At 41.7% G+C, this 18,948-nt stretch overlaps 1 protein-coding gene across 1 annotated transcript in view; it reads right to left on the reverse strand.

Annotated features, from left to right (window-relative positions):
- SNTB1 (syntrophin beta 1) overlaps positions 1-18,948 on the reverse strand; it is a 162,135-nt gene that overhangs the window by 46,979 nt on the left and 96,208 nt on the right. The window contains exon 4 of the mRNA XM_081116378.1: positions 802-1,009. Within this exon, the coding sequence (XP_080972504.1) occupies positions 802-1,009 (208 nt within the window). The remainder of the gene's footprint in view (positions 1-801; positions 1,010-18,948) is intronic.

Raw genomic sequence — 18,948 nt, forward strand, 5'->3', positions numbered from 1 at the left:
GGGACAATGGCAAAGGCTCAATCCTTTGAAATGAACAGAAGGGTTAACTCCCAGGAGATCACTGTAAAGTGAGTTTTACTATCCTCAACGTATCACATAGCTTGGGAAAAGAAATCAGAGTGAGTGTTAACATGACCAGGTCCTTTCCACAGCAGCTTTACTCCCCAAGAACAGAGACTAAGCCTTTGTTTATACATCCGCTCCCCGCTCCTGCCCAACACCATGCCTTGCACAAAACAGGTGCTCATAAATGATGACATGCAGGGTCTGCTGGCTTAAGAATACAGATCAAATATGAGATAATATATGAAAAAAGTGAGCATGCAGTGGTTGCTCAAAGTCATTCTTGCTGACATTATCATTGCTATTACTTGTAAATGTACCTGCATTACTGACAAGCAGGTTCAGCAAACCCACACAAACCCTTTTAAGCAACAGTTTCAACTTCCTTTCCTCCCAAGGCAACCGCTCTGTTGTGAGTCTGAGTTCCTTTCCCTCCCCTTCATGTGTAGATGTGAGAATCAAACCCTCCTTCCATTTGCTCACTCATGCATCCGTTCAACAAACAACTGCCACATACTGGAGTATATGTGGGGAAATCAAAGTTGATTAAGCCAGAGCCCCCGTAAAACGCAAATGCTAACCTGTTGGATATGGAAAATAAATCTAAAGAGACTGTGATTGAATCAGCCTATGGAATGAGGTAACTGACTTCAGTGGTTGCCATAAGTGCTGGACAAACCTTAGGGGACACACACACACACACACACACACACACACACACACACACATTTTCCTTACCTTTTCTGCAAGCCAGCCAAGATGCTTGATCTCTCGGCTCCCAGCAATGCCTGTTTTCCCCAGCTGCTCTCTGACCTCAGCAATGACTCGGGTCAGCAGGTCACTAACGTTGGAATGGATGGCACTGAACCAGGCCTGGGCAGTGGCTGAGTCCTTGCTCCTTAGGATCACCGTGTGCTTAGCATCTGGCGAGTGGATTTCAAGCTGCCTAGGGAAGCAAAAATAGAAGGGTTAGAAGGTTTTCTGGCAGATCATATCCCTCCAGTCCTGGGCCACAAAGGTGAACTAATTCTTTACTCTTACTTTTAGACTTGGTCAGTTTTGCATGGTTTATCTTAATGGTCCTGTCATTCATTTACTCACTCATTCATCCACAAATGTTTATTGAGGGCCCAGGCATTCGTGCAGATACCGAGGGCATAGCTATGCAACCACCATATCACCTGAATTAAGGCTGTCTGGTTTTCCTGTTATTGAGCTAACTGGCTGATTAGTAGTTTCATATCAAGACTTCTAAACTGTGAGCCGATATTAATTTGCCTTACCTCTCAATCCACAGCATATTTTAATCAGATACTCATATCCTTGTTGCTGCTGGCAGAAAACAGATTGAAATACCTAGCCACATAGTTAATCTACTGCTCAGTGTTAATTGTGAATATTTTTGAATCAAAGATGATTAAACTGTATTCTTTAGGAATCCTGCCTGGGGCACATCCCCCTACCACTTAATCCTCAGATTTGTATAACGAATGAGTGAAATGGCCTGGTGACAATGGGAAGACATATGCACTAAGAATGTTACGTTTAAAGTCAAACACCAAAGTTTAAACCAGAACTCCAACTGGATCACCTGAGATACAGTGAAAGACCTGAACACTGTAATTGCTGCAAAAGACAGATACTTTTTGTGTGTAACTTGTTATTTTGAAGTACTTAAAGATTAACATGGCTTGCAAAAACAGTACACAGGTCTGGGTGTACCCTTTCACCCAGTTTCTCTGGATAATAGCTATATTTTATGTAACTATAATACAATAACAGACCCAGGAAACTGACCTTGATTGGTTCTATGCTATTCTGTCATGTGCAGAGTCTTATAACCATCACTGTGGTCAAGGTACAAGACAAGTCCATCGCTACAAAGTTCTCCCCCCAGCAACAAGTGCTCCCCTCCCTACCACCATCCCAAACCCCTGGCAACCATGAACCTGTTCTCCATGTCTATAATTTTTAGATAATTTTTATTGCAGAGAAAAACCCCACATTTTATTCATCCATGTATATATAGAAATACCATTCATTCATTCATGTTTGCATTAGAAAGATACACGGATTAGGGAATTCAACACTGAATGAAATAATCCACTCATTAATTTCTTTTCATCCCTAATAATTAGGCTACCCTTCATTGAGTATTTACTACATGCCAGGCAAAGTTGAAATATTTTTATTTTATGTAATTTTCCTGGTAGCCCTCTACTGATATTATTAGTTCCATATAACAGAAGGAAAAACTGAAATTTGGAGGGAGAGAAAGAAGTTGTGTACCCAAGGCCACAAAGTTGGTGATACTGGTTAGGGTCAAAAGCCCCTGGACTGAATACTGTATCACAGTGTCTCTCCTTTAGACCAGAGAACTTCCAGTAGCACCCACTGTCCTCCACAGCTGTGTGAAGTCATCACCGGCAAGCATGCCCCAAAGTGTCCTACTTAGCTCCTGAGTTCCAAAACAACCATTTTGCAGATGACCTGCAAATCAGGAGTCCCAAGTAACCTGGCCTCATTTACAGTCGAAACCAACCTTTTAGAGTGAGGAGGCCTCTTTATTCATAAACTTAAGTTGTAAGAAAGGAAAGATGTAGAAAGTGAAATGTGTCTGGAGGAGTTTTAGCAATAATTAACTTTTTTTTTTGGTAAGAAATTTATAAAACAATCTCCTCACTGAGACTCCAAAGGCTTAATGTGATGAAACAGGGGATTCTTTAGGTGATGTTGGTCTTCATCCAGAAGAAAAAATGTCATGTCCCTTAAGTACTTTTCAAAGAAATGGGCCATCAATCTGGGGTGAGTTTTCTTTCACTCCTGAAGTTCTTACTCGTCAGTCAAGCTGCATGGCCAAACACTAACTGGGATTTTTGAAAAGCATTAATGAGAGTTCAACTTGCTTTTTAAAGTATTCGATCGATATTTATTACTCTAGGAATTTAAGGCAGGCAAATATTTCTTTTACAATATTTTCTTTTGAAGACCTAGATTTGTTTTTAAAGAAATGACAGCTTGGGCCCGGGTGGAGTGGCTCCGTTGGCTGAGGGTTGTACTGTGCACCAAAGGGTTGCCGGTTTGATTCCCGGTCAGGACACATACCTGAGCTGAGGATTTGAGCCCCGGTTGGGTCATGTACGAAGGCAACTGATCGATGTTTCTCTTACATCGGTGTTTCTCTCTTTCTCTCTCTCCCCTCATCTCTCTCTCTCCCTTCTTCTAAGTATGTCCTTGAGTGAGGTATTAAAAAAAAAAAAAGACAGCTTGGGAAGCAGCCACTCCCCAGGTATCTCTCACACATACACACAAACAACTCATGTCAGCAAAAAAGAAAAAATATATTCTTTGTTGGGTTGCCAGCGTAGCCCCAGGGGAGAGCCAACTTGTAAAGAGAGGTACAGGCTAGTGAAGAGAAGGCGCAGATTAAAGTTGGAAACGTGCAGCGATTTCTTTGCACACTCGCACAAAGATAGGCTGTATTTGCAAATATCCCGGGACACTCGCAGGTGCTGCGCGTGTGCTGGGTGCCACAGAGGCAAGTAGGCTCCATGGTCCCTGTCCCCAAGGAGCCCCCCATGTGTAACAGGTTCAGTAGTCTCCCCACTCCTCCCCCAATTCACATCTACCCAGAACCTCAGGACGCGCCCGATGCAGACACAGAATGTGCACAGAAGTAATTAAGAAGTGAGAAAGGCGAGATCCCTTTCTCATTCATCTACCCGCTGGCTTAGGGTGGGCCCCAAATCTGATGGAAGGCGATGTGAAGGTGGAGGCAGAGACTGGAGCGACGCCTCCCTAGGCCCCCGAATGCCAAGGATGCGCCAACCCCCAGCAGCCGGGACGGAGGGGAGGGATGGTTCCTCTCTCAGGCTCCAGAAAGAACCAGCCAACGCCTTGATCTCATACTCCGGCCTCCAAAACTAAAAGAGAATAAATTCCCATGGTTTTGAGCTTTCCAGTTGGCCCCACTTTGATATGGAAATCCTAGAAAATCACTGCGCCATGTAACTCTTCTTGTGCAGCAATCTTCAACCTTTTCCACCCCTCAACCAATTACTAAAATTCTGCGGGACACCAAAAAGTATACTTTTCGCGAATCTCACACACACAAGAAAGGTATAATTTTGATTCATTTACACCAGACGGCTATTGGTTTATTGGCCATTGTCACTTTCTCTTTGACCATCGAAGGGAAAAGAGGTCAGCGCCCCTGGCTGAACAGGCAGGTATTGCGTGTTTTAGAAATTCTCACCGGTTGAAAATCGCTGTTCCTGTGCACGTCTGAGAGGGAATGCACTAATATTTAAAATATCAGGATGCTACAGGTAACTCCTAGGATGCGGATCACTTAGAACTGTGGTGATCGTGCTTTCATTTCAACACACATTGTAGTTAAAACGGCTTTTCCTTGGCAAAGAAAAAAAATCTGTCACCCACATTCAATTTTATAACCCAGAAAGAAAAGGGAAGCCTTCTGAAACGAGGGACATACATAAAGCGCCTGGAAGCACGCTGGCCCACGGCAGGCCTATGCTCAGTAATCAGAGTGCCTTCTGCTACCTTCATGGCATAAAAAAATCCCAAAACCCTAGACAACTTGCTTGATGGCTGATGAGTCCTGTATTTCTGGACCAGAGAGAAAGGAGGGAGGGAAGGAGGGACTAACGGAGCAATAAAGTCAGGCTGGCTGATTGGAGCTATTTTCAGCAGGCCAGTCTTTTATAACTCCTATTTTGTTCCCCAGTTGAACTGACCACTGCTTGATGAATTGTGTTTATCTGTAGTTCAGCGATAAAGTTCTCTTTTAATTCCCCGCTGAATAGAAATATTTAGGGCAACGCCACAGCTGTGTTTATTCTCACACTCCACCACGGTTATGCAAACACTGCCTATGGAACTATTTCTGATAAAGGCCCATACTAGCCACGCTCGCTCTAGATGTCTGCCAAGATGAGCCGTTTCCATGCAGCTTGGCACAGCGCAGGAATGATATCACAGCTTCTCAGAGACCATTTGGCAAGCCTCACAATAGGAAAGTAACTTTCTGCCCCCCTCACTGTCTCTAAGGCTCCCACTGAGCCAAGTAATATTTGCCAGCCTTCTCTGCTCCCCCTGTTTAGATACACGGGGCTGACACACACAACTGGGAGCCTCCTACCCCCAAATTAATAAATACAACAAGACTTGTAACCTGGCAGCAATGGTTTCAAGTGACCTTTCCCCTCCGATGTGAAGGCAGAGAAAACACCGAGGAAGGTAGTCAGGAGGACCGGGCCTGTGGGCTTCCAGTAACCCCTGGGAGTCAAAGGAATTGAGACCCCACGGTCATGATGATTGCTTCCATTTCCATAAACCTGTGACTCCTATGGTTGATTGAAAACAAAAAAACAAAAAACCCTCCCAACAAAGATATGGCATGCCGTTAGCAGTGGCCATGTCTAGATAATGGAATTTTGAGGTATTTTTGTTTCCACCTTTCCACTTTTCTGTAATTTCCAATTTTCTTGCAATGTAATCAAAGCTATTAGAAAAAGTTTCCTTAAGAAAATGAATGTGTGTACACCTTTTGTAACAATGTCATTAGTGAAACAACTCACTAAGAAAAAAGATTCTTATGTGAAAAAGACAACACTAAAAAAAAAAAAAAATAGATTCTTTTTTAAAATGCCCAAATTGGTTGCAACTGAAAGACTTTAAAAGAAAGAGAAGGGAGTAACAATATTCATGAGGATGAGTTCTTGCCCTGTGTGGATCTCAACGCCACCCCCAAACGTGTTCGCTTTTCTCAATATATTCTTACAACCATCCTATGAGGTGAATGGTATTAATGAGCCCACTTCACAGATGAGAAGACGACGCCTAGGAGGGTCTAGCTTGTCCACTCTTCCAGTCCAGCGATTTTCAACCCCTTTCCATCTCATGGCTTGCACAAACTAATTACCAAACTTGGTGCGACACACCAAACTTCTGACAGCCAGGGGCAGAGCTTGGCCCATCCCAAGTTGTAATGTAATATTTTTTTGCCAATATGACAAAAAAATAGATATAATTTTGATTGATTGACAAAAAAAATAATAGTAATTATGTACCCTTTTTGCTCCCAAATGACTTTGTAAAAAATCAGACGCCTCTACTTGTATATAAGGATTTCTGGAAAATTAACCAATCAGATGCAACCTTATCACGCAATGTGACCAATAAGATGCAACACTATTATATGACCTCTGTTTTTATGATTCGAGACTCGGCATTCACACCAGGACAGCAATTGTGTTGGCTGCTGTCATTTTTTTATTTGACAATCTAAGGGAATAGAGGTCAGTGACCCTGACTAAATAGTCAGGTATTGCACATTTTAAAAATTCTTGCCTCACACCAGTGTGCAGCAGCATGCTGGTGGAAAATCAGTGTTCTAGTCAATAAGAGACAAAGCTGGGACTGAAAGCCAAGTCCATCTGCCTCCAAAGCCTGTGTCTTAATCATTGTGTTCTACTTGGTAGGATGTTTGTAAGGTGTGGTGTGTTCAAGACTAGGAATGTCGTTCATGTTAATTGCTGCTTAATGTCTTTCAACACCCTTCCTGTGTACTTGGAAAGTTTTCCAAATTACGAGTTGAGCCTCCCCAAGGTAGAAGCCAGAATCCACGTTCCTGGCCTCCTTGCTGCTAGGGCACAGAGCCGCTCGCTGGAAACAGCAGTCCTGCTGGAGGCAATGTGAGGAAATCAGTGTTTGTCTGGACTCCATCTTTCGTTAAGTATAGCGGTGGAGGCATCCAGCTCTTAACGGCCACAGGGGCAGAGCTTGGCCGGTCCTAAATTGTCACTGGTGCAAACTGAGGCAGCTGTGTGGGCTCTGGGATGGTTAGATGGTGGCAGCTATGGCTGGGAGTTGAACTTCTTAGCCTGGCTCTCTGAACTCTTTGGAGAATACGTGAGCACCCTAGTGTCCTTAGCCACAGTTTATTCAATTACCTGAAACTACACTCCCCAGCTAGGAATGCAGATTTGGGAATCCGGTTGCCATGGTGGGAGCTCATGGGGTCATCTAAGGAATGTATCAAGTGTGAGAAGTTGGTGGAAAAGAAGCCAGGGAAGGTGTTCTGCTGTTTTTCTCAAAATCTCATTTCAAAAAGAGGTCATGCATGATATAGTACTCCACTAAGCTCCAAGGGAACCTGACAATATCTCTCATGTTGGCTAGGTTTCAGTTTTTCAGTAACACATAAATTTACAAAATATGTGAAGAATTTCAGCACGTCGGCCTTTCCTAGGGGAATAATATTGTTATCAAACTTTTAGAAGAAGAGTCAGCGTAGTCAAACTAGAGAAAACATTTTGTCTTTCCACTGCACACTTTATCTCTACCTCACAAACTATTCTGTGGTTTGACCTAGCTCAATTAATTTTTTTTGAAGTCATTTAAATATACAAGGTGCTATGCAGGTGAAATAAATGTACATTTGTCTCTAGGACGCTGGTACCATACACTGAAAAAATAAAAAATCCACCCACAGTGCAATCCAATCTGAAGCCCTATTTTGGCTTCTTTTGAATGAGATTATTTGGGTCTAGGGTTGCCAGATTTAGCAAATAAAAACATAGGATGCCCAGTAAAATATGACTTTAGATAAATTATGAATAATGTCTCTAGTGTAGTATGTCTCGTGCAATATCTGGTGGTAGAAATGGTATAAAGTACTGTACGTGCATTAGAAAAATGTATAGAAAATAAAACTGATATGACTTCAGGATGGGTGGATTAGCTGAGGGGTGGGGAAGAGAAATGTGTCAAGGATATTGTCTAGGTTCCCGGCTTAGACAACTGAATGAATGACAGTGCTGATTACTAAGACAAAAAACTGAAAATGGTTCAGAGTTGTCGGGAAACACTATGAGTTTGGATAAATATCTCCACCTTCATTTAGGTGTCTTGTTATGGCCTCAAACCTGTAGTGCAGACATATGCCAGCTACTCCTCAATGGCCTCTATGTTCTATGGCTATTACGTCTTAATGGCATTGATAGCCTCCTATTAATATGGGTTGGATGACTCAGTCATCCTTGATGTCCCTGTCCTTTTCTCCCAGATCCCATTCAGCCTCCAAGTTTTTCCAGTACTATCTTGGGAGTATCTCCCATTCAGAAGAGCCAGCAAGACTGTAAATTACCAAGTTTTCTCAGTGGAACTGGGACACTTATCTAGGATGGAATATAAGTTTTTATTTTGTTGGCCAACGTTGATTGGTAGTCGTTGCCTGAAATGATGTCTTGAAAAGGAGCTGAGGTCTCATCCTAGGCTTAGCTAGGGAAAGTGTCATCATCAGGTATTGATGTCTGCCATGAGTGTGGAAGTGGGGACTGTAGCACTCATGATATCTACTTGACCTTTCTAGATAGCATTTTGACTTATAGCTCTCCTGAGAACAGGCCACCTGTACCTCTCCTGATTGTCCCACACTTGGAGAGAGTCCTGGCTTTTGGTCATCTGATAATTTCCCTTATAAGGCGTACCCTTTTATAGTTTATCTCCCCCACTAGATTGTGAACTCCTTTGAGTGTGTGATATATACGAGAATTATCTTAGTTTCACTCTCACTGCCTGACACCTGAAGGGAGGGAGGGTACTTGTATGTATGTGCTGGGCTTAGAAAACGGATGGCTCTGTCTACCATTAAAGTCTTGGTCCGTCTTTACGGTGGCCCCTTTCTAGTCAAAGTTCTATAACTGCTTCTCTTTACATTTTTGTTTTTCCTTTACAAGAGGTTAACCCTTTCAGCCTTGAATAATGCATTTAATTCTATGGTACACAGTACAACAGTTCTAAAGGATAAGCTTGGTATATTAAATAAGTCAAACATGTTTTAATATCCTATGAGAAGGCTAGTTTCCATGGTTAAGGTGCAATAGTGGTCAACTCAGAAATGCTCATTTTATTTTATTTTAGATAACTTGGGCTACACAATTTCCTTGGGCTAAAATAGTTAATTTGTGATCTTGTAAGCTTTATCCAGACTATACATAAAAGCAGGCAGCCTTGCCCTAGCCGGTTTGGCTCAGTAGTTAGAGCATCAGCCCTTGGACTGAAGGGTCCCAGGTTCAATTCCTGCCAAGGGCATGTACCTCGGTGGCAGGCTCGGCCCCTCTTGGGGCACCTGGGAGAGGCAATCAATTGATGTGTCTCCCTCATGGCAGTGTTTCTCTCTCTCTCTCTCCCTTCCACTCTCTCTGAAAAGCAATGGAAAAAATATCCTTAGGTGAGGATTAAAAAAAAAAAAAGGCAGCCTTGACAATGTGTAAAAAAGATAACAGATTTAAAGCAACTGAGAACATTAATTTGAAGTACTGATATCTGAGAGGTAAGAATAATAGTGGGTTCCATCTAACTTTTATATCAGAGTTTCATGTAAAATCCTAAGATTTATTTGTCTCATTTCCAGAATTGAAAGATGCCTTCTCATTTGTTAAGTTATCAAATATTTTTCAAGGGCCTAGTCCCTGCTAGCGGTGGCATTAGGCACATGAGGAGGAGGGAAACGCAACACAGATGTGGTTCCTGTCATCTCTGAGACTATAGTCTAGCAATTTTGGACTTTCTTAAGTATTCAAATCACATGAGAAATTCCTAACAGGAGAGAATAATTTGTATCTGTTTTAGGGGCAGAGAATCTTTAATTAAATTCTCAATAAGTTACTGAAGTAATCATTTACCATGTGAAGTTGGCAGTTGCTTACTCATAGTAATAGTGCTATACCAGTGCCAAAATACTGCTCATTCATTCAGTTTTAATTTCTACTATGTCTTTCTTTTCAGGGAGAAGATAAGGGCAAAAGCATTAAATCTCTGAGGCCCCTATATAAATTAGATGTGTTACCTGTGGGAGACAGCACATTAAGCCACTAATATCCTTCAGCAAGGATTATTAATAGCCACCATCCGGTAGAGAAGAGGGCCCCGAAGAGGAGGCATGCACTGGATGGGACAAGAAAAATTTGAAGAGGCTCTACCACATGAAAGGCCTAGAGTAGCCAGGGAACTTGGGTGCAGAAAATAGAAAAGACCACAGTCCACTTTAGTCAGCATGGAAGAACTAGACAGAAGAAAAGCAGAAACCAAAATTATCCTAGTTAAATATATGAACAAATGAACCATCAAAGGATTAGCAACCTAGAAGGAGTTTAGAGGTCATTTCCTCCAACCACTTGTTTCGAAGGTGAAAAATCTAACTTCTGGAGAGAAGTGATTGAGCCAAGGTTGTAGAATCCAGGCTTCTTAACAGCCATGTTTATCCAAGTTCAGAGAATGGGGACAGAGTGGAAAATTATGGTATGCTGGAAGCCAGCTTAACTTTATAACTTTTCAGAGGGCTGGTCCTGAATGGGGGGCTAGTAGCTCTTCTGTATTTGAAACACTCAACTGTAGAACTTGGTAGATATTTCAGTCAAGTTATTATGGCAATGACAGCTTCATAATTATTTTCTCTGTGAAGCCTTTGCTCAAAGACACTCTCACCTCTTTTGTAGATAGCAATAATCATTTTCATTACTTGAAGGATTTAAACAAGCACAAACAAATCAGCTCCCCACAAAATTGCTATTTTTAAAAAAAATCTGTATCTGAACGATCTAGACAAGTTTTAAATTGTCATGCAATTCTGTACTGGTTCCAAGAGAGGGTGAAAATCAGACTAATGCAAATGTTCACCCCAACTTTGGAAAGGTCACGCTACATGAAATTCAATCCTCACTCTTATAGTAAATGCCAAGGGGCCTAATGCGGGGGGGACAGTCAATCTCTCCAGGAAGTGGCAAAGCTGTGGGTGAGGTGTGTTTAATTTTGTCTTGACTTCATTAGTTCTCTCTTTAAAAAAAAATAAAAAAGAAAGAAAATATGCATTAAAATTGGGGAACTGGAAAATTGCTACAAAGGAAGGAAATTTACTCAAAGCTTTCTACCTCATGACAGGGAGGTGCAGGAGGGGAGGGGGCTGAGGGGTGGGAGAGGGACTCCTGTGGTTGTTGCCAGGGAGCCCTGAGCTCCTGGGCTGGTCAGAGGCCTGCCTCTGCCTCATAGCGTTACAAGCATTTGTTCCCTCCAAAAGTGCCAGCCCGCTGATTAAACTTTATATCCTACTTTGCATACTCGGGCAATCTGCATGATTAGCCCATGCTGTTTTACTAAGACTTCAATATACCTTCTCCAAAAAAGGAAACTAAAAGTAGCCAGATTTGGGGTGGGGCGGGGTGGGGCAAGTACAGATAACCTTAATCAAGTTTGAATGGTTCGTCTAAAATATTTACTGAATGCCTGCTCTCTGCCAGGCAGTCTGCTCGGTGCTAGGGACAGAGTCCAAGAACATGGCCGTGACCTTCAAGGAGCTTATTGTCCACGGGGCTGAAGGGGAGCAATGGCAAAGAAAGAACCGATCACTGTCATCCAGGAGAGGGCACACGCTCAGTGGTTAGTGTGTCCTTAATGCAGTCAGTCGGCCTTGGTCCGACCACTGGCTATGAGCTGAGCAGCCTTGAACAGAGAACTCAACCTCTGCATTTCAGTTTCTTCATCTACAAATGGGTGGACAGAGTTATAACAAATACAATGCCTGAGACAGTGATGAACCTAAACACTTACCTTTGGAGCAAGAGGCTAAACTGGCTAAATCAAAAAGGAGTGGAAGCTGAGAGGAGAGGATCCCAAGGAGAGCAAACAGCCTGAACAAAAGACAGATGTAGTGGACCACATGGCACATTATGGAAACTGCATGTGGTTTTTTAATGGCTGAAAGGAAGTCCCCAGAAAGGGAGGCCAGGAAGTGAAGGCACAGACGGAGAGAGCCTGAAAGGGACCCACTGACAATTCAGTTAAAGCAAGGGACATGATCAGGCTTGTATTTTAGTGAGCTCATGCTGGGGAGATGGGAATGGTGGGGTGATAGACAGGCGGCAAGGAGACCAGGGCACTTCTGCAGAGATGTCGTGGTAGCTCATTGTGGTTTTATTTTGCATGTCTCTAATGACTAATGATGTAGAACATTTTTTCATGTGCTTATTTCCTCTCCATCTATCTTCTATGGTTAAGTGTCTGTATATATTTTTGCTCCTTTGAAAAATAGTATTATTGAATTTAGAGAGTTTTGAATATATATATTTTGAATACAAGTTCTTTATCAGATATATGGTTTGCAAATATTTTCTCCCAGCCTGTGGCTTGTATTTTCATTCACTTAAGAATAAGTTTTTAATTAAAAAAAAAAAGTTTTCAATTTTAATGAAATCCAATTTACCAATTTTTTTCTTCATGGATTGTGTTTTTGATGCCATACCTAGGACATCTGCCTAACACAAATTCGCAAAAGTTTTGTCCTGTATTTTCTTCTAGAAGTTTTATGCTTTTAGGTTTTACATTGAAGTTGATGATACATTTGAACTAATTTTTGAATATGGTGTAAGTTATAGATTTAAGTTCATTTTTTGCAATTGGCGATCCCATTTGTATAGTACAAAGTGTTACGAAGATTAGCTTTTCGCCATTGAATTGCCTTTGGACCACAGCTCACTGATTCTATGTTGATTTCTTTAAAAAATTATCTTTTCTCTCTGTTTCCATTGTGGGTAGTCTTTTTTCCCTTATCTGTTATATAATCAGCATTATAGTAACTGATTTTTTAAACTTTATTTTTATTGTTGACACTATTACAGATGTCACCATATCCCCTGCCCCCTTTGCCCACCCTCCACACTTCCCTCTGGCCATTACCACACCGTTGTCTGTGTCTGTGGGTTATGCACATATGTTCTCTGGCTAATCCCTTCACCTTCTCCCATCCAGTCCTCTTTCCCCTATTACTAGATCTTATTTGCTATCAACCCCATCCAACGTGATTTTCATTTCGCACATTGTAGTTTTCATCTCTGGGAGTTTGATTTTGATCTTTTTATATCTTTCTTGTGTTTAACCTTTTGAATATATGGAATACAGTTAATTTTTTTAAGGTTCTTGTTGCCTAATTCTAACATCGTGTCAGTTCTGGGTCGGTTTCAATTGATAAGTTTTCCTCTTGTTGAGGGATTCAATTTTCCTAGTTCTTTGCGTGCCTGATAATTTCTTAGTAGATTCCAGACATTGTGAATTTTACCTTGTTGAGTATTGGATAGTTTTATATCCTTAATATGTTTGTTTGTTTGTTTGTTTGCTTGTTTTTAGCATAGTTAAGTTACTTGAAAGACATTTGCTCTTTCCAGGTGTTGCTTTGCAGGTTTGTTAGTCAGGACTGGGTGGTGCTGCATCTGGGGTGAATTCTGTCTCTCTGCCGAGGACAGGCCTCAGTGTACTCTACCCAATATCCAGTAAATTATGACATTTTTGGTCCCACTGGCAGAATAGGCATTATTCCTAGACTTCTGTGAGTGCTGAGTAATGTTACCTCTAATCTTCGGGTCATTTTCCCCTTGGCTTTTCTTAGTGTCCTCACACACACGTGCTCATGAGTACTCAGCTGAACTTGAGGTTCTCTTCAAAGCTCCAGAATTCTCTCTCTACAGCATTCTCCTCTGCTATATGCCTTCTGGATGCTGGCTGTTTTGGTCTTTCTGGACTCTGTCTTCCCCATTCAGGGAGGCTTTAAGGCTCCACTTGGGTTCCCTCTCCTTGTGCCATGGCCAGAAAATTCTCTCAAGGCATCTTAAGGATTGATTGCCTTGTTTGTTTCCCCCTTCTTAGGAATAGCTGCCTGATGACCAAGGTCTTGAGCAGATATTTTACCTGGTTTTTGGCTATTTCAGGTGGGAGTGTAAATCTAGTTCCTGTTACTCATCTCGGTCAGAGTGAAAGTCTTGTGCCTTGCTAGTCACATGGTAGTCTTTAATATGAAGGCATTATGGTCTTTCCTATCACTGATGTATTAAGTGACATCAGATTAGATTGTATTCACTTCGAGTCAGTTCAAAGGCATTTATTGGGCAGCTACTATGTTATATGCCCTGTTTACAGCACTGTTTACAAAAATGAACCAACCTCCAAAGGTGTCTGCCTTCCTGACATCAGTTTACACATACGGCACACAAATTTGGAAGGAACCAATATGGGGCTTGAATATTCATCCATGCCTTTAATATTCCCTCCTTTTTCAGGTCCCTGCCAACACTGTCACTAATTTTGCATCCAGGACAGCTGGAGGAAATAAGCAATGCAAGTCCCATGATTTTACTAATTGTAAGCAGCCCTTAGGCTTAGACTTAGGGGCCAAAGTTGAAACCCTAGAGGGAAATACTGTATGCTGATGAACTGTCGACTTCTCTCATTCTTGCTCTTATTTTACTCTCATAACTATAATAGAAAGTTGGCTCTACTTCAACTTGGAGAAAATGAAGCCTCGCATGGCTCTGCCTGAGAACCTGAGGGAATGAAGCAGGCTGGAGTAAGGGTACAAGGTTGATGACACCGGGGGTTGGGTTATGTACATATAACCATCTCCATGGCACTTCCCACTTGATATGAGCATTTAATAAAAGTTATTGGAAGCAATATGTTGACCTTTCATGAGGTGGAGCAGCTGGCATTTTATCTGGACCTGAGCCAGGACTGGTGCTATTCTAAATGAGAAACCAGTTATCCCATCTGCACTGAAGGAACTTTTCCTGATTATTTGTTAAAGCTTTTATTTCCAAGGCACTGAGTGAATTTAATTAATTTCACCACCACCATCCCCTCCTTAATAAATTCCTCACACATGTGGATTCACTAGGAAATTGAATTTCATCTCCAAAAAAACAACAAAAAAAGGAAAATCAACAAAAGGATGAGAGATTAGTTTGTTGAAATCCCAGTGATCTGGTCAAAATGAAAATGCCTCTCCAACTATAATGGAATGAATCATATTAAAATGCAGATTCTGGTTCAACAAACCTGGAGTGGGGCCTGAGATTCCACATTTCTCAGAGACCCGCAGGCGATGTGCTGCTCTTGGTGTCCCTGTAGCACACCAATCTGAGTAGCAAGGAGCTGGAAGATGTCAAGACATCATTGATGTCTCATTTTGCCACTAAGTCCCTGGTGTAACCTGAGAACCTTCTCAGTTGGGCTTCAGTTTAACTCTAGTATGAAATGTTCTCTCATGTTCCTTCCAGCTCTTAAAAATGCATCATATTCTTGAAGGTATAGGTCTAACTTCCTTGTACTCGTGAATGCACTCTATTGGCAGACTTTTTGACTAGCTACTATTATGGGTCAGACATTGAATAGTACTGGCTAATTAAGTATGCACTAGATCAAGCCCCTGCAGTATGATATCAATCAGAGAAAATATCAGGCAATGATAACAAATCATGCATGCTATAAAGCTGCTTAACAATGGTTATTAGGAGTCCACAGATGTCTGACAATCTGTGTTTTGGATGGCAGGTAGGAGGTGTGTGCCTCCCTCGGCCTGTTGACACTCAAATCCATTCCTTATACTTTCCCTGACTTTGCTCAATATGATGGGGTGTTACTACTTGCTACCTCTGTGTCATATGGTTTCTGCCCATAGGAAAGGCGGAGGAAGAGAAATCCCCTGTGTCATATGGTTTCTGTACTGGAGCAGCCTGGAGGGCAGGAGAAAGGAAAATCCCCTGGTGGCTTCTCAGCTCTCACTTCACCATTCTAACCAATCCCCTATATTCAATTCCCTCTGTCTAAAATGTCAGAGTAGTCTGTTTTCCTGGCTGAACCCTGGAAGTGCTTCTGCAGGCTGGATTTGAATGTCCTTTGGTTGTAAATCTTCCTCTCTGCTTGGGCTATGCAGGGTAGTGCAGGGACAGCTGGACAATCTGGAGTAGCATGGGCTCTGTCAGATTCCCAGGAGTGCCCGGAGTTGGCATGCTCTAGCCTCTAGCTCCAGTATAACTATAGCTCCAGGGCCTCCTGGAAGGGGAAAGCCACTGACCTTCCCAAGGTCAGCCCCAAAGTCAGCCCTCCCCCCACCAGCCCCTCTGCACTTGAGTTCACAGCTCTTTAGGACTAGAAATTCTAAACTGAGGGACTGTAACAACAGTAACACTGGCCATGTGGAAGCAGGGAAGGTACTTGGCACTCATCACAATATTAAACTTTCCAGCTCTTACAAATAGGCCAACAGAGGTCATAGTTCTGGTTCCCCTGAAACAAACGAATATGCTACGATGTGGTCATAGGCAAAGGGAATATTTTTTCCTCATAAATGGTGCCTCACAGCTTTTGAAACCTAATATACTGACTGAGGCAATCATTGTAAAGAATTTTTCTATCTGGGGACCAGGAGTATCTTGGGGAATTTCCAAGGCATCACAAGGGTCATAGCTGAAGAAATTCTAAACATCTGTTTGGCTCTGCCAATAGTAACATGCAAACTATGGAAAAGCCAGAAGCTCTTCTCTATCTCTGAGGTATCCACTGGTCTCTTTCCCTCATTCACTTATCACTCCATTCATCCATACATATATTCAGTCAATGAACATTTATTCAATGCCTACCCTGAGCCAGTCACTGGGCTGGATGATGGGGATTTGAAGAGCAAAAGCAAACAAGGTCACTGTATTCATGGAACTAGATAGTTAGATATTAGTCACATAAAGGCACAACCAAATATAAAAGCACCACCTGGTAAAAGCTACAAAGGGCTGACACATGGAGACTCAAGCTGGGAAAGCTTTGTGTTTCTCGTAGGTCCCAGTGAAGGGGCGATGAGGTGTAGACATCCTCAATGTGGTATGATTTTTTTCTTACATTCTGAGAGCTTCATAACTTATGCAATCCTTTAACATACATTACCTTATTTTATTTACACACCAATGCTACAATGACAAGATTAAAAAAAAAAAAGCTTGAGAATTATTTTAATGGAAGTTATTGCAGATGAAAATATAAAGAAAAGATAAAGCAGTGAGGGTTGTAAATAAGAGAGTGTTTTCAAGTCTGTGTTCTTCATTTATATGATTATAATCTGGAAAGGCAGAAGTAATGCCATGAAAATACACACAAATTCTAGCACTTAAGCTGTGGCGGGATTTGGTTATACTATAGCTACATTTAGTTTTGCTGAGGCAAACAGAGGCAAAGCTATCTTTGGAACAAAGGTGTCCTCTAGACCCAGAGAAAGAGCCTTAGCCACCAATAACAGTCTCCAAAAGCCACAGCTGTAATTGCAATGACAGAGGATGCTTTTCACATGTTCTGAGTGTGAAAAGGCTTAATGGTCCTTTCATCTGATATCTTCAGACCTTGCTTATTTACTTGAATGGCTTCAAGAAAAGAGGAAACAATATGGATGTTTTTAGGCTCTGTATTAAAAACTATACAAAGTGGGAAGGAGAGAGGAGACGTTTCACTTACTAAGTACTCCTAGCTTCATGAGAATTACTGGTAATTCCCAGTAAATATTAATCAGCTTGACTGAATGGTCAGTATATTTACATAATGATTATATTAATCAAAAGATAGGTTTACACTGTGGTATCAAATTAATCTGAAATCTCATCCATCTAACATAACTTTACAAAAATAAAGTGGACATATGCTATATGTCCAAAAAGGATCTGAGGTAGGTGGGGTGTGGAATCTGTTCCATTAGGTCACTCAGGGAGCCAGGTCTAAGGAAACTCTATATTTTGTAGTTTACCTCCAAAAACATGTGTGTCCATTACTGCCTGAGCCCAGAAGTGCACATATCATTCCTGCTCATATTTCAATGGCCAGAATTAGTCATAAGACTCAACATTACTAAAGAAGGCCTGGAAAATCAGGGGAACTGGTGAGCACTACCACCTTTGCCACTAAAACCTATTTCCAGAACTCTACAAAACTGATCTAGTAGGAGAGGTACTATTGTTGCCACAACTGTCCAACCACGCCAAGGCACAGAGTTTCCTTTGCGCTCTTATTTTGAGTCTTTACAGGGGAAGGGAAGGTAACAAGCATTTCTTGAGCTCCTACCATGTAGGCAACCCTCTGCATGATGGATATTGTGAATTTACTTACTCAGCCTCACTACACTCTCTCTATGATGTGAATGCTAAGGAAAAATATATCCATCTTTCCAGATTCCCTTGCAGCTATGTTTCTGAGACATGTTAGGTTCTGCCAGATATACGTGTGTGTATGCACACACACACACACACACACACACACACACACACACACACACACACACACACATACACAGATACATATATATAGTCCCAAAAATGTATGCACACACTTTGAATAATTATAAAGGCAGTGTTTATTAAAATACATTTCATTTTCAAAATTGAGTTCTCATCTATTAAAGTGTGTGCGCATTTTTGGGGACACCCTGTACATCTATCAATTTCCCATATGATTTGGAAGGTGGAGGGAAGAGGGCACACTCCTGATGTTCTCACTGCCACTGCTGGCAAGCAAGGCTCTTCTGTAAAAAAATAAATAAAAAAGAGGCAATGGCAGCTGGCTCAGAGCACCAGTGTCCAGTCACCAGCTTTCCAAGTGTCAAGAGGCAGATGTAAGGTACCTACACCCTCATCCCAGTTTCCTGGGTTCACGGCTCTGGTGCTGTATAATTTCAAGAGGTCCAATGGCAACTTCCTGGTTCCCCACTTTGTGATTATATCAGTTTTATAGGGTTCTGAGGATTATTAATGGAGACCCAATCTATAGTCTTCCAATTTTTTTTGTAAGCAACTAATTCCTTATATAGGCATACCTCATTTCATTGCATTTGGCTTTACTGCACTCCACAGGTGGTGCCTTTTTTTGTTTTGTTTGTTTACAAGTTAAAGGCAATACCCTCCACCAGCAAAAAGATTATGACTTGCTAATTGCAATACCCACTTTATTAAGATGGTCTGGAACTGAGCCCGTAATATCTCTGAAGTATGCCTGAATTGAATCCCT

Source organism: Miniopterus schreibersii (genome assembly GCF_964146895.1).
Source record: "Miniopterus schreibersii genome assembly, chromosome: 17".
Lineage (NCBI taxonomy): Eukaryota > Metazoa > Chordata > Mammalia > Chiroptera > Miniopteridae > Miniopterus > Miniopterus schreibersii.